We start from the raw sequence: 16307 nt of genomic DNA, 5'->3' as shown, positions 1-16307 counted from the left end.
GTGTATGCATTTTTTTTATGTAGGTTATACCATGCATGAGTTTTGCTATTGTATACCTTATGAAAAACTTCACATGATGCTTAAGAAGCATATCTTAACATCGCTACTTTTCAACATATCTCAATAAGATATAATTTATCATTTTATTATCTAATTTTACTATTTTTAAATGATGTTATAAAGTACTATTTCATCTTTTAATATTACCTTGCTTATCATGTAGATTATAAGGGAAAAAAAGCAATTATATTTTTTGATAATATCATATAGGAGGAAAAAAAACTAAATTAATATTAATAAGCAAAAATAACTTTATTTGGAAATAAAAAAGGAATATAAGTGAAAGAATTTCGATAATTTTCTCTTCAAATTAGAAGGAAAATAAAAAACTATAAAATAAATTTGTAAAGAAGAATTAATTTTATTTTTCTTTTATATCAAAAAAATAAATAACAAAAGTTTTTCCGAAAAAAAATTTAGTCCAATCTCATTTTTTCTGATTATTTGTTAATAAAAAGATATAAAAATAAATTAAAAAACACTTCATCGCGCGATACGGGAAAGTGCGGGATACATCAATTTTAAAAAATAGGAAATTCATACATTTAGGATACGTTACACTAAATAAGTATAATACATTAATATTTCAAATAAATAAACAATCATTTATAATAAATCATAAACATAAAATAAAAAAATATCTTATTTCAATATATAATTAGTTAAATCCTCAAAATTATTATCACTGTTAAAAAATATATCAAGAGTGTGTTTGTAATTTTTTATGCAAGTCATATCAGGGGTGTTAAAATGAGTCACGACACACGAACACAATTTGCCTAACACGCGAAATAAATAGGTTAGGGTTAAGGTTAAACGAGTTCATGTCATAAACGATCACCCATTTATGACATGAATATAGATGTGTTGTGTCGCGGGTTGACATGCGGGTTAGGCGAGTGGCCAGCCGTTTATTTAAGAGTAAAGAGGTAATTTTAGTGTTAGATATAAATATTCCAATTAATACCTATTTAAATTTTATTGTTGTATTACTTTCTGATTTTAATTATGAATCTTGAACAATTTATACATTTTACGTGTGAAAATTTATTTTTAAATATGATTGGAGTTAAATACGTTAAAAGTTAAAAATACTATAAGCAAATTAAGTGAGTCGTATGTAGGTCAACACATCCGTTTAACCTATTTATGACATTGAGCGGGTTACACGACTCACTAAACTTGTTTATGATATTCAGCGGGTTAAACTTGACGTGTTTGTGCCAACCATCTAATTTTCATGTTGTGTTTGTATCGAAATTATAAAAAATTATTTTATCATTTAATATTGCTCCATGCATCGCGCGGGTTCTAATACTAGTTAATTAATAAAATTTAACCCTTTCTTAAATATCGCATTATTTAAGTGAGGCACAATTGTTAATTTTCAATAATAACATTTTCTTTTCTCTAAAATTTTGCCTTCTCCAAATAAAGAAAATTAATTTCATTATATCCAAACATGATAATGGAAAATAACTATGAGATTAACAAAGCCCATTATTTTCTTCTATTATCTTCTTTTCTCTCCTTTCTAAACAAAAGGTAAAAGTTTAATTTCTGAAAACATCGTGACTTATAATGCTCGTTGTCTTTCTAAGGCCCAATCCATTCTAAATAATTAAATCAAATCTCTATTGAACAACATAATATTTTTATTTCATATAATATGTAAAGTAAAATTTTTATAATTTTAAAAGATAACAATACTAAAATTCTAATATTTAAAATATATAAAATCCTAATTAAATATTTTTTTTACCTATCCATATTTAGCTAGATGCATCTCTATGTTTCTGCTTTCCAGGAAAGGTCATTACCATTTTCATCCTTTTCTTTTTTCATGATTTTTCTCTTGTCAACGTAACTTTCATATTTTCTCTCTCTTTCAACTTTTTTTTAATTAATTCGGCTTTTTATTCAATTTAACATTAAGCATATCAATTTAATTTTTTCTTTATTTTGTCAATAATTACCTTTCAATTAGCCATTATATATAGATATTATTCAGTAGTGAAAAATTACGCAAGTATGAGTTTTACTACATAAGGTTGGGAAAAGAAATTTAAAAGAAAACTTGTAGATCAATGTAATTGGAAATTGAATAATGATTTTTTTTTTTTTTGCTACTCAAATTTATAAGAGTCAGTGCTGAATTAATAAAAAATAATTATATTCTTAGATTCATTTTTAATTACTTATAATGAAATATATATATATATATAAATATATATATATATATATATATATATATATATATATATATATATATATAAAGAGAAAAACAAAAAAGAATCCACTTGGTGTTTTCAGCAATATATATGGGCCAGTAAATAATGCACGCAATATATCCACATTTTCATCAACATTGTGTACCAAAAAAAAAAAAAAAAAAAAAAAAAAAACACTATCCTCTTTATATCTCAAATTCAAAATTAACGTGTAAAAGTAGTTATTACTCTTGATAAAAGAATTTAGTAGTATTTACCGAGCATTATTTGGACTAATTCAAACAATAATAATGTTTAATCAAAAAATACAATTAATGTTTGAGATTTTTGATCGGTGTTAAAGACTCGTGTACTTACTTGACATTTATCGCTTTGTCTTCTTGGTTAAAATAGGTGAAAATACTATAAATATTTGTACTCAACCACTCAACCTACAGAGTACATATTGCAATCAATCAAACTTCTAATATTCTTTCAAGCTCTCTGTCTTTTTCACTTCTATTAACTCATTTTGTTTTAAAATATAAGTCGTTTTAGAATTTTGTTTTAAAATATAAGTCATTTTAGGATGATTGTTTTGTCTCAAAATGTAAGTCGTTTTGAGAATTTTAAGTCATAATGAATAGTGTTTTTCCAATGTTACCGTTATTTATATTAAATATAATAACTATCTTCATATATTGTTATTCTTGATTTTAAAAAAAGATAATTTAATCAAATTACTATTGATTTTATTATAATTTAAAAGAACTAATCGTTTCTTTAATACACATGCAAAATACTTACAAAAATAATTAAATTGATCATACTAGTTTGATTTAGTTTGATCCTGAACTCTATTTTAGCTCAAGTCGGTTTTCACTTTAAAAGTTGGATTTTAACTTGGTTTACTTGTTGATATTGAATCAAATAGATGATTTTTCTTTTTCATTTGGTAGTATATACAATAATTATTATACATTTTGTACTACTGGCAGCAATTACAATAGTCTTAAAGCTCATTAAAGACAGTACAATTCATAATTAAGTACATTAAAGAATATTACAGCCCACAAGGGAAGAATACAAATTATACTTAAATGTTTACACAAGGGAAATTGAACCTTAGGCCTAGAGGTACCCAGGGAATCAAATAGATAATTTGCACACCCGTAATTAGACATGTAAATTTTATTTTATTTGCTCTTTTTGTATACTAATATTTTAATATATATTCTTTATATTTCATATAAAACCCTATTTTTTAATTGGTGTTTCTGCGAAACTATCTCTGAATGGACATCATGATCAAAATCTCGTTGGCTATATAAACTTTCTCCCTCCCCGATACTAAATAAATACACATATTTTAGAAATCATTTGGATTAATAGAATTTCAATGATGGAATTGATATATTTTATAAATTTTTCAGATTCTTTCATTTGGTTAAAACAAAAAAAATTATAATATGTGAAATTGATAAATCCTACAATGACCTAACTCCATTATTTTAGAAGAGAGAGAAACCTATGAGATTCTCGCTATGGATTAAAACCCGATATTCCTGCTCGGCATTTTGTGGTTTTGTTTCCTGCTAGAATATGTAAAAATACAATAAATATCTGTATTCAATCTTAGGAGAGACACATGTTGTGGTTGTGTGCCCACTCAAGTGGGACCCACGAACTAAAGTTAAAAACGGAAGGAAGTAAAGTTGGCTGCAAAACGTGTTATGTGTGAAAGTAAGAAAGAAATAGGAGCAGCCAGTTCAACAGTGATGGCTTTGAATTGGTGTACATGGGCGGTGACTTGAATAAGTTGTACACGGCTCATTAAACGCGTTAACCTGCCTATAAATAGAGGCAGAGGCAGAACACACAATACACACAGAAGAAAGAAGAGAGAAAATGTAGCGAGAGAGTTTTCTAATTTTAGGATGAGTTTCCTAAACTTAGGGGAGAGAAAAATAGTGAGGAAATTATTATGGAGTGTTTTTGGGAAACACTTTGAGTGTCACTATTTTTGTATTACTCTCGTTGTGTACCTACTATTTTAATAGTGGAAGAATGATTCGGATTTTGTCCCGTAGACGTAGCCCTAAAACAGTTGAGGGTGAACCACGTAAATTTCTGTGTGTCACAAGTTTATTATTCCGCTGCGTTAATTTTCTCTTAATTGGTTGAAAGGGCCCAACGAGTGGTATCAGAGCTGATGCCCAACAAGTGGTATCAGAGCTGATTCCTAACAACACATTCTCATTAATCCAATTTTCCAGTATTCTCCAAGTTTTTTCATCTTTTACATCTATCGATAAGCTTGCATACAAATTGTTTTTGTCAAAGTTGTAATGTTCTTGAGTCTTCTATGAACACAATCAGAGAAAATTTTCATGTTAAAACTCATACCCATTATCATCAAAAAGAAAATGGTCAAGACATGTTCTTTAGAGGGCTCTTAACTACTTGCTCCACTTGACATATGCATTCAATAGTTTGTACCCCTTAATCCTAAATTCTGGTCTGCCATTGAATACGATCTTCAAATATTATTTCTGCCTTTGCCGATGCGCGGGGAAATCGAACTACTTCCTCCGAAGTTTTCATCTGATTTTGTGCAGATAACACAGTAGGAAACTGAATATACATCTCTTTAAGTGTGCATAATTTTGCTAATAGAAACTTAACAAACTCCAATTCAGACCTACTACCATAAAAATTTAGTAGCACCACTTTCTGAAGTTGGTTCAAACAAAATTTTGACTGTTTTTCAGCTTCCAAAAGTTCAATCCCTTGATAGGAATTCAAGTTAGCTTCATTGCATGGAAACCCCTGGAATAAGAATATAAACAAAAGGAACCAAATCAACCTAAGCCTTTCATATATATATATATGTGCGTGTGTGTGGGACGAAAAAAATAAATAAAATATTTAAATGACCTGAATTGTAAGTTTTCGCATGTTGGGAGAGCTTCTAAGCAAGGCAAGAACAGATGAGACTTCCTTTGCTACAGCAAAACATAATTCAGCAACTTTAAGTACTTTTAAATGGTTCAAAGGAGATGGAAGCCTCTTGGATTCGTCCTGAACAGAAAAAGACTTGCAACAAGAACAAAATGAAAGATTCAGCAATGTGTAAATTAAACAACTTAAGTACATTACAAGAAGGATGAAATAATGAATTACCTTAAGGAAATTGGAATTCACCATGAGCTCTTCCATAGCTGGCAAACTAGTTAAAAAATTAGTCACACTTACGAATCTTGGATACCCATTGGGATTCTCATAAAGCATCACAGTTGCAAGACGAGGCACATTTTCAAAATGCATAGATATGAAAATCCCATGGTAATGTAGGAATTCAAGATTAGGAGCATTGATCTCCAGGCAAGAAATACCAGTGCACAAAACCAATACTAGACGTTCAAGCAATGGGCAGTTGGAGATAAAACTTTTAAACTCAAGTGTGAACTGCACTTGCTTAAATCTTAGATCAACCAAAATACGAAATCCTTTAAATCCAGATGGAGGTTTGAATATACATGAACCTAGAACCAAACGTCTTAGGTGCAAACACGAATATATGTAAGAAGGCAATTTATGGTATTCTGCACTTGACAAAGAAAGCATGAAATCTTGGATACCTTTCCTACTCAAGAACAGAATTAGTCTATCAATCTCAGGACAACTTTTCAATCCAGGAATAGCAAGCCAGAAACTATGTATCGGTCCGCGGTGAAGTAATGCCACTTCATATATAGTCATCAAAACAAATTTATTACTGTCTGTTTGTTGTCTTTTTAGTGAATCACTAAGAAAAGTATCAAAAAACTTAAGTTGAGGAAAATCTGCCCATTTATACCTCCAACGTTTTGACAAGATACTGGTTCTTACTACCTCTCGTATTGGTACATACGTCATTATTATATCCATGACATTGTCTGGTAGATCACTGATTCTATCCAACTTTGAAGGATCAATAATCATCTCTTTTTGGTGATCGTTACTCTGCAAAATGAATCAGATAAGAGCAAGAATTGAACAGATAGCAGGTCAAATACATACTACGTATATTTCATTCAATACATTAAGTTTCAGGAAGAAAGATTGGAATTATGTACTCAACAGTTACCCAAAATTTTGGAAGCTCAAAACTAATTGCTAATTATGCAACAATTTTTTCCTAATTTTGCGGTTAGGTTTTTATAACCAATGAAAGCAAAAACAATCTTTCTTTATCATAAACACATTGATAGTATATAGTAATTAAAAGAGCAAAGGACAAAAATGCAGTAAGGGACAAGAGGGTATAGAGAAATCCAAGAACCTCAAAATCATAATCATCAAGAACACAGAATTAGAACTCATCAAGAAATGGAATTTGCTAGAAAGTTCAAAATTAAGATCAGACGCTTAATTAATAAACAAAAAGCCTAAAGAACTTATCATACTCTGTTTACATGTACATAGCATTCTTGGAACCACAAAATAAAAGAGGAAAAGGAAAGATAATCGAATATAACCAACCATTAGGCCTGTAGTCCAATCGAGTTGTATGCAATAGCTCAAAGTTCAAATTCAAACCCTAATTTTTTTTTCTTTTTGGGCTAATTGGGGTTCTTCGATTTTGTTTTCTAATAGTCTTCTTTCTTTTTTTGGTTATATGTTGATTGTTCTATGAGCGAAGGACGCGAAACTGCTGTATGAAGATGGGCTTCGCAGGAGAACTCAAGCGCTATTTTAATATCTAAAATGGGCAATTCCTTCTTATCGGCAAACTGAATTAGTTATCTGTTTAGTTAACTAAAACAGAACATAAAGTGAACGTTAGAATCCTTCTCTTTGTGCCCCAATGGGACTGGCCGCTTGTGTTCAGTATAGTAGGCGAAAACTAGCTTACAATATTCACTGCTAAATGAAATAAATAAATAATTTTTTTTCCATATATAATATAAAAAAACTGAACAAAGAAAATTTTTGTCTTTATTCAGCATTTTATTTTATTTTTTAAAAAAATTCTAATTTTTTTTATTTTGATGGATCACGATTAACTAATGTTTTCAATTAAATATATAAAACATGATGGCTATACAAGAGGAAAAATTCTCTCCTTATTAATGAAAACTCTTATAATCGAGAAGGCTCAAACTTAAAACATGCCTCTTCTACTCATACTAATAAAAAAATCAATCAGACCGCATTAATAACTTTTAAAACTTGTAATCTAATCTAATCTAACATGTAACATAATCCAATTAGAACCCTAAATTTGAATTGAACATGTTAAAAACTAATTCCCGATCGTAAGTGTGCAAAGTGAAATCCAGTTAAGGTTCCTACTTAGCAATCAAGCAGAAACGTGGAAGAGAGGAGGTTGCAAATTTAGTGTTTTCATATCTTATTTCTAATTTATTGTTTTCATCCAACAATAACTAAATTCTTGCAAATTCTTTCCTCTTACTCCCTGTACACTCAAAATCTAATAATGGATGAACAAATGTTACATAAAGTTTAATTTTTTTAAAAAAAATTGGTTATATAATTTTTGAAATTCTAATAACAATTTTTAGTTTGGTGTCAGAAACTTGATATTACTTGATTCGATATTATTTCGATTTTTGGACCTAAAAAGGAGGATGAGTTTCGTAGTGTTCATGAAGATTTGTGATTTTACTCCACAAACTAGCTGCAAGATTTTTTTTTTTTTTTATTTCTTGAATTTTTTTAAATGCATTGAGAGAAAATTTACTTATAGGTAAATGTTGCTAATGATGATAAATTCTATCCGGTAAATTTTATTGGTGGACTGAGAAATGAAGCCCAATATCTCCTTCTTCCTTCTCGTCTGGCAATGTAAATGCCTCTTTCAGTGCAATCTAATTAGCAAAGAAACATATTTAACAAATTTGTTCATAGAATTAATAAGAAATAATAAAAATAAAAATAGAGAAAAGGATGTGAATAGTAGTTATAATTTAGAAAGTATGTAATTTTATTTGTAGTTGAATATTAGAAGGGTTATATTTATTATTCCGATATAATGTCTACTAGCTATCAATAACATAGTTGGTTAAATAAATTATATTTATTAAATCCAAAACCAATTTATCTTCAAAAAAAATAAAATTCAAAGCCAATTTATTGAAAAGAATTATTATCAATTTATTTTAATAAAAACTAATTGATTTTAGTTTATCCTATGTTTTCTTTTTCATTCTACAAAAAAATTAAGGTGTGAACCAATCTATTTGACAGACTAGAAATAGCGAAAGGAATAGTAATGATGGAGATTAGAATATTTTTGGTTTAAGAGGATCATTTAGGGATGTAATATGTAACAGTAGACTGGAACTAGATGATTTAAGGATTGTTCTCGTGGAGATAGACAATTCAAAAGGTTTCAAAAAATACAATGAGTATTGATTTTCAAACTTCATGAAAATATTTTTATACCACGATTGATATTGGTTTTGAAATGAAATAAAAGTAAATGCAATTTCTATTAAAAGAATTTCAAGGTTTTGTGTGAGTGACATGCCGATGTTTTTAAAAGCGGAAAGGGAAAATCATTTTGAAAGTTTTTAAATAGCCAGTTATCCATAGGACGGTCAACCTAGGCTGTAGTTGTTAACTCATTAGTCGAATTTTTGAATAAACGATTAATCTAACAATTTATATCAGTGAAACAATGTATATTGGAAATATTAGTAAATAAAGAATTAATTTGCTCAAAAATCCTTAGTAGACACATTTGATGAAATGCTTGAGTGTTGTAGACCATTATTATAAATGAACCCATTGACATAGAACCTTTCTTAAGAAAAAGAGATATGACATCAGTAAAAGAAATGAATTTATTGAGGTAGAAATTAACTTGGGAATACGATATACAAACGGTGAAATTTAGAAATAGATACATTAAGAATTGATATTTTTCGTACTATACCTTTTTAACTGTAGTAAATTACGACAAAACATAATTAAAAAGGTTAAATTTTTAGGTAATTTACGAAATCATAAGAAAACTGTTCTACTTTAGAGGACGTTTTGGAGTAAAAGATATGTTAATACAATACAATTTAAATATGTGACAATTAATTTTTCCGGGCTCTTCGATAAAAATTAAAATTAATAAATTTAAATCCTGACAGGATGGTTGTCGGTAGAGAAAAAAAAAAAGAACATTCGAAGTTGATCCATCTATGAGACAATACTTTGACTTAAATTGATTTGGGGGCTATCTGAAAATGATAACAGTAGTAGATGTAAACAACCCATAAATGTATTAAACAATTAAACTTCAAGAGGAAAGTTCGAGAATAGTTATTAAATTAGTGAAATGTACAGTTATTAGTTGATATTAGTTGAGGTTGAGATAATAACACCAAGTGGCCTTGTGCCAACCTGAGAAACTAGAGTCGATAAGATTAAATGGATAAATTTAAGGAAATTATAAATACCGTGCTATACTTAAATAAGAAAAGATGAGATAGATGAATTGATATTATATTTTAACACTTGGATGGAAAATTAAACAATAATTATTATACACTCTGCACTACTGGCAACAATTACAATAGTCTTAAAGCTCATCAAAAACAGTATAACCCATTATCAAGTACATTAAATAGTATTACAACTCACAAGGGGAAAAATACAAATTATACTTAAATGTTTACATACGTGACAATTGAACCTTAGGCCTAGAGGTTCCCACGGAATCAGATAGATGATTTGCACACCCGTAATTAGACATGTAAATTTTATTTTATTTGCTCTTTTTGTATACTAATAATTTAATATATATTCTTCATATTTCATATAAAACCCTATTTTTTAATTGGTGTTTGTGCCAAACTATCTCTCAATGGACATCATGATCAAAATCCCGTTGGGCTATATAAATTCTCCCCCTCCCCGATACTAAATAAATACACATATTTTAGAAATCGTTTGGATTAATAGGATTTAAATGATGGAATTTATATATTTTATAAATTTTTCAGATTCTTTCATTTGGTTTAAAAAAAAATTTATAATATGTGAAATTGATAAATCCTACAATGACCTAACTCCATTATTTTAGAAGAGAGAGAACCCTATGAGATTCTCGCTATGGATTAAAATCCGATATTCCTGCTCGGCATTTTGTGGTTTTGTTTCCTGCTAGAATATGTAAAAATACTATAAATATCTGTATTCAACCTTAGGAGAGACACATTCTCATTAATCCAATTTTCCAGTATTCTCCAAGTTTTTCATCTTTTACATCTATCGATCAGCTTGCACACAAATTGTTTTTGTGAAAGTTGTAATGTTGTTGAGTCTTCTATGAACACAATCAGATAAAATTTACATGTTAAAACTCATACCCATTATCATCAAAAAGAAAATGGTCAAGACATGTTCTTTAGAGGGCTCTTAACCACTTGCTCCACTTGACATATGCATTCAATAGTTTGTACCCCTTAATCCTAAATTCTGGTCTGCCATTGAATACGATCTTCAAATTTTATTTCTGCCTTTGCCGATGCTCGGGGAAATCGAACTACTTCCTTCAAAGTTTTCATCTGATTTTGTGCAGATAACACAGTAGGGAACTGAATATACATCTCTTTAAGTGTGCATAATTTTGCTAATAGAAACTTAACAAACTCCAATTCAGACCTACTACCATAAAAATTTAGTAGCACCACTTTCTGAAGTTGGTTCAAACAAAATTTTGACTGTTTTTCAGCTTCCAAAAGTTCAATCCCTTGATAGGAATTCAAGTTAGCTTCGTTGCATGGAAACCCCCGGAATAAGAATATAAACAAAAGGAACCAAATCAACCTAAGCCTTTCATATATATATATATATATATATATATATGTGCGTGTGTGTGGGACGAAAAAAATAAATAAAATATTTAACTGACCTGAATTGTAAGTTTTCGCATGTTGGGAGAGCTTCTAAGCAAGGCAAGAACAGATGAGACTTCCTTTGCTACACCAAAACATAATTCAGCAACTTTAAGTACTTTTAAATGGTTCAAAGGAGATGGAAGCCTCTTGGATTCGTCCTGAACAGAAAAAGACTTGCAACAAGAACAAAATGGAAGATTCAGCAATGTGTAAATTAAACAACTTAGGTACATTACAAGAAGGATGAAATAATGAATTACCTTAAGGAAATTGGAATTCACCGTGAGCTCTTCCATAGCTGGCAAACTAGTCAAAAAATTAGTCACACTTACGAATCTTGGATACCCATTGGGATTCTCATAAAGCATCACAGTTGCAAGACGAGGCACATTTTCAAAATGCATAGATATGAAAATCCCATGGTAATGTAGGAATTCAAGATTAGGAGCATTGATCTCCAGGCAAGAAATACCAGTGCACAAAACCAATACTAGACGTTCAAGCAATGGCAGTTAGAGATAAAACTTTTAAAATCAAGTGTGAACTGCACTTGCTTAAATCTTAGATCAACCAAAATACGAAATCCTTTAAATCCAGATGGAGGTTTGAATATACAGGAACCTAGAACCAAACGTCTTAGGTGCAAACGCGAATATATGTAAGAAGGCAATTTATGGTATTCTGCACTTGACAAAGAAAGCATGAAATCTTGGATACCTTTCCTACTCAAGAACAGAATTAGTCTATCAATCTCAGGACAACTTTTCAATCCAGGAATAGCAAGCCAGAAACTATGTATCGGTCCGCGATGAAGTAATGCCACTTCATATATAGTCATCAACACAAATTTATTACTTTCTGTTTGTTGTCTTTTTAGTGAATCACTAAGAAAAGTATCATCAAACTTAAGTTGAGGAAAATCTGCCCATTTATACCTCCAACGCTTTGACAAGATACTGGTTCTTACTGCCTCTCGTATTGGTATATACGTCATTATTATATGCATGACATTGTCTGGTAGATCACTGATTCTATCCAACTTTGAAGGATCAATAATCATCTCTCTTTGGTCAAATACATACTACGTATATTTCATTCTATACATAAAGTTTCAGGAGGAAAGATTGGAATTATGTACTCAACAGTTACCCAAAATTTTGGAAGCTCAAAACTAATTGCTAATTATGCAACAGTTTTTTCTTAATTTTGCGGTTAGGTTTTTATAACCAATGAAAGCAAAAACAATCTTTCTTTATCATAAACACATTGATAGTATATAGTAATTAAAAGAGCAAAGGACAAAAATGCAGTAAGGCACAAGAGGGTATAGAGAAATCCAAGAACCTCAAAATCATAATCATCAAGAACACAGAATTAGAACTCATCAAGAAATGGAATTTGCTAGAAAGTTCAAAATTAAGATCAGACGCTTAATTAATGAACAAAAAGCCTAAAGAACTTATCATACTCTGTTTACATGTACATAGCATTCTTGGAACCACAAAATAAAAGAGGAAAAGGAAAGATAATCGAATATAACCAACCATTAGGCCTGTAGTCCAATCGAGTTGTATGCAATAGCTCAAAGTTCAAATTCAAACCCTAATTTTTTTTTTCTTTTTGGGCTAATTGGGGTTCTTCGATTTTGTTTTCTAATAGTCTTCTTTCTTTTTTTGGTTATATGTTGATTGTTCTATGAGCGAAGGACGCGAAACTGCTGTATGAAGATGGGCTTGGCAGGAGAACTCAGGCGCTATTTTAATGCCTAAAATGGGCAATTCCTTCTTTTCGGCGAACTGAATTAGTTATCTATTTAGTTAACTAAAACAGAACATAAAGTGAACGTTAGAATCCTTCTCCTTGTGCCTCAATGAGACTGGCGGCTTGTGTTCAGTATTGTAGGCGAAAACTAGCTTACAATATTCACTGCTAAATAAAATAAATAAATAAAATTTTTTTCCATATATAATATAAAAAAACTGAACAAAGAAAATTTTTGTCTTTATTCAGCATTTTATTTTATTTTTTCAAATAATTCTATTTTTTTTTTTTATTTTGATGGATCACCTTTACTACTGTTTTCAATTAAATATATAAAACATGATAGCTATACAAGAGGGAAAACTCTCTCCTTGTTACTCTAAATTGATGAAAACTCTTATAATCGAGAAGGTTTAAACTTGAGACATGCATTTTCTACTCATACTAATAAAAAAATCAATCAGACCGCATTAATAACTTTTAAAACTTGTAATCTAATCTAATCTAACATGTAACATAATCCAATTAGAACCCTAAATTATAGATATATTTATTGGAATTGAACATGTTACAAACTAATTCCCGATCGTAAGTGTGCAAAGTGAAATCAAGTTAAGGTTCCTACTTACTCAGCAATCAAGCAGAAACGCGGAAGAGGGAAGGTTGCAAATTCTTGCAAATTTAGTGTTTTCATATCTTATTCTAATTTAGTGTTTTCATCCAACAATAACTAAATTCTTGCAAATTCTTTCCTCTTACTCCCTATACACTCAAAATCTAATAATGGATGAACAAATGTTACATAAAGTTTAATTTTTTTAAAAAATTTGATTATATATGACAGTGATTTTCGCAAGTGTACGAAATCGCTATAAGTAATATAGAATGAATATAGTATCGTATCCACAGGAATTGTATACCAAGTACCAAAATTATGTTAACCCATTATTATTTAAACAATAAATGAGAGAATTTGTGTTTACAAATGTAAAATAAACAAGAGTCAAGTAAACAAAAATTGATTAAAAGAAATCAAGGAATTGAAACTATTAGGGGTTTTGATTTCACTTAATTCTATCCAATTTATTTCATTAGTTCATTAATCAATTTAATTATTCAAGTAGGGGAAACAACTCTGAATTCACTAACAAGCTCTTCCGATGTATTGCTAGCTATTTTAATTCCATTTAATTACCTATCTTCCAATAGCGCAATCAAATATGAATTAAATCATTAAGTTATGTAGTTGTTTATGAATTTACAATTTAAGGTTGATAAATCATAAAAACCCCCCATGAGTCAAACCATATAGTTTCCGCATCAAGTTATTATTCTCATGTGTTTTATTAACCTTTTCATATCAAAGATCCTTCTTCCGATAGTGATAATTGAAATAAATCAATCTAGGGGAAAATTCTGCCTAGAAGCATTAAGTTCATTAATAAATCATAACTTGAATAAGGAAAAATAAATCTAATTGCATAAATTGGAAAAGAGATTAAGCTACATCAAACCCCTAGTATAAGAATTTAGTTACACATAGTACTTAAATAAAACCCAATAATACTTGATAAATATTCCATAATCAATAAGGATAATGAAAGAAATAAACAAGATTAAGAGTTTAGAAATAAGAACTAGTGATAGATTGTTTGGATGACTTCCTTGAAACTTTGCACAACTCTTAAATACTTAACTTCTAAAAATAAACTATATACAAAGCTATAAAATGAGAGAAAGAGTATGGAGTGTAGCGTAATGTGTGGGATGGGATGATTTGGGATCCTTCCTCTCTTTATATAGACTTCTTAGGAGAGAATTCTACATTGTTTAGAGAATAAATTCCACCTTGTTTAGGAAATAAAGTTCTCATTAGGCCTTAAATTTCTCTCAATCTTGTCTCTTCCATGTGCATAGATTAGAACTTGATTTGCATGTCAAAAAAGTATCCAAGGTGAGCTCATGAAAATGATAAGGAATGGTTGGAAATTTTGACTTAAATCAGCACTTGGTATTTAGCACGGGCGTGCTTGGACGCACGGTCTGGGGCGTGCCAGGGTCTGACTCTTTGCTTGATTTTCCTTGGTTTTAGCACGGTCGTGCTGATCGGCACGGGCTGGGTGTGCTAAAATATTTTTGCTTCATTTTGTCCTTTTCTATGCAAAAACCCTACAAATTTCTTAAGATCAAGTGAATTATGATTCAAGGAAGCTTCTATATGAAAACATAAATAAAATTAAGATAAAAACTAAATAAAGTAATTAAAAATACTAAAAATTTTAATAAAAATTACATTAAAAATACTATAAAAATAACACTTATCAATATAATTTTTGAAATTCTAATAACAAATTTTAGTTTGGTGTCAGAAATTTGATATTACTTGATTCGATATCATTCCGATTTTTGGACCTAAAAAGGAGGATGAGTTTCCTAGTGTTCATGAAGATTTGTGATTTTACTCCACAAACTAGCTGCAAGATTTTTTTTTATTTCTTTAATTTTTTTAAATGCATTGAGAGAAAATTTACTTATAGGTAAATGTTGCTAATGATGATAAATTCTATCCGGTAAATTTTATTGGTGGACTGAGAAATGAAGCCCAATATCTCCTTCTTCCTTCTCGTCTGGCAATGTAAATGCCTCTTTCAGTGCAATCTAATTAGCAAAGAAACATATTTAACAAATTTGTTCATAGAATTAATAAGAAATAATAAAAATAAAAATAGTGAAAAGGATGTGAATAGTACGTAGTTATAATTTAGAAAGTATGTAATTTTATTTGTAGTTGAATATTAGAAGGGTTATATTCATTATTCCGATATAATGTCTACTAGCTATCGATAACATAGTTGGTTAAATAAATTATATTTATTAAATCCAAAACCAATTTATATTCAAAAAAAAAAATTCAAAACCAATTTTTTGAAAAGAATTATTATCAATTTATTTTAATAAAAACTAATTGATTTTAGTTTATCCTATGTATTCTTTTTCATTCTAAAAAAAAAATAAACATATGTTTTTTTTTATTTTATAAAAATTATTTTAATAAAACTGGACCTAATTGTAATTGTCATCACTCCAATACAGGATATTTAATAAAGCAGGTGTATATTTAATTTCGTGGGGTATATATTTAATCTCGTGGGACATAAAAAAAAAACACCTGCCATTGTTATCATCCGTAACTTAGCAAGCAGAAATTAAATTAGTTTGTTTTGATAAAACACTGCTACTGCTGCTACTACGTTGATTCGTACAAGTAAATGCTATATTTTCAGGAACATCATTTTCGGGTTGATGAATGATTGTATCTATAAATATGATGTGAATATATACTGATTAGTTTGTTTTAATGGAGCTAAGAGTGTCA

At 29.3% G+C, this 16307-nt stretch overlaps 1 protein-coding gene and 1 pseudogene across 2 annotated transcripts; both read right to left on the bottom strand.

Moving 5' to 3' along the window:
• Positions 1-4655: 4655 nt before the first annotated feature.
• On the bottom strand, positions 4656-7120 carry LOC110010178 (F-box/FBD/LRR-repeat protein At1g13570). Its single transcript, XM_089715560.1, has 4 exons — positions 6795-7120; positions 5454-6275; positions 5208-5366; positions 4656-5099 (listed from the first exon to the last, which is right to left on the bottom strand). Exons 1-4 carry the CDS (start codon positions 6795-6797, stop codon positions 4779-4781), a joined length of 1305 nt encoding a protein of 434 aa, XP_089571686.1. The 5' UTR covers positions 6798-7120; the 3' UTR covers positions 4656-4778.
• Positions 7121-10497: 3377 nt separating this feature from the next.
• LOC149493012 (F-box/FBD/LRR-repeat protein At1g13570-like) lies at positions 10498-12230 on the bottom strand (annotated as a pseudogene). The gene is made up of 3 exons (XR_016318526.1): positions 11431-12230; positions 11181-11343; positions 10498-11043 (listed from the first exon to the last, which is right to left on the bottom strand). The product of XR_016318526.1 is annotated as an F-box/FBD/LRR-repeat protein At1g13570-like (transcript).
• Between the last annotated feature and the right edge of the window lie 4077 nt (positions 12231-16307).

This window comes from Jatropha curcas, chromosome 10, assembly GCF_041381405.1.
Source record: "Jatropha curcas cultivar XTBG-Jc1 chromosome 10, XTBG_Jcur_1.0, whole genome shotgun sequence".
Lineage (NCBI taxonomy): Eukaryota > Viridiplantae > Streptophyta > Magnoliopsida > Malpighiales > Euphorbiaceae > Jatropha > Jatropha curcas.
This window is presented reverse-complemented; position numbering and strand designations above follow the sequence as displayed.

Excerpts from the sequence above, each read along its gene's own strand:
- LOC110010178 (XM_089715560.1), bottom strand. Across the intron at positions 5,367-5,453 it reads TGAATTCCAATTTCCTTAAG|TCTTTTTCTGTTCAGGACGA; the intron begins GTAATTCATTAT and ends TCTTGTTGCAAG. Across the intron at positions 5,100-5,207 it reads TGCGAAAACTTACAATTCAG|GGGTTTCCATGCAATGAAGC; the intron begins GTCATTTAAATA and ends TTCTTATTCCAG.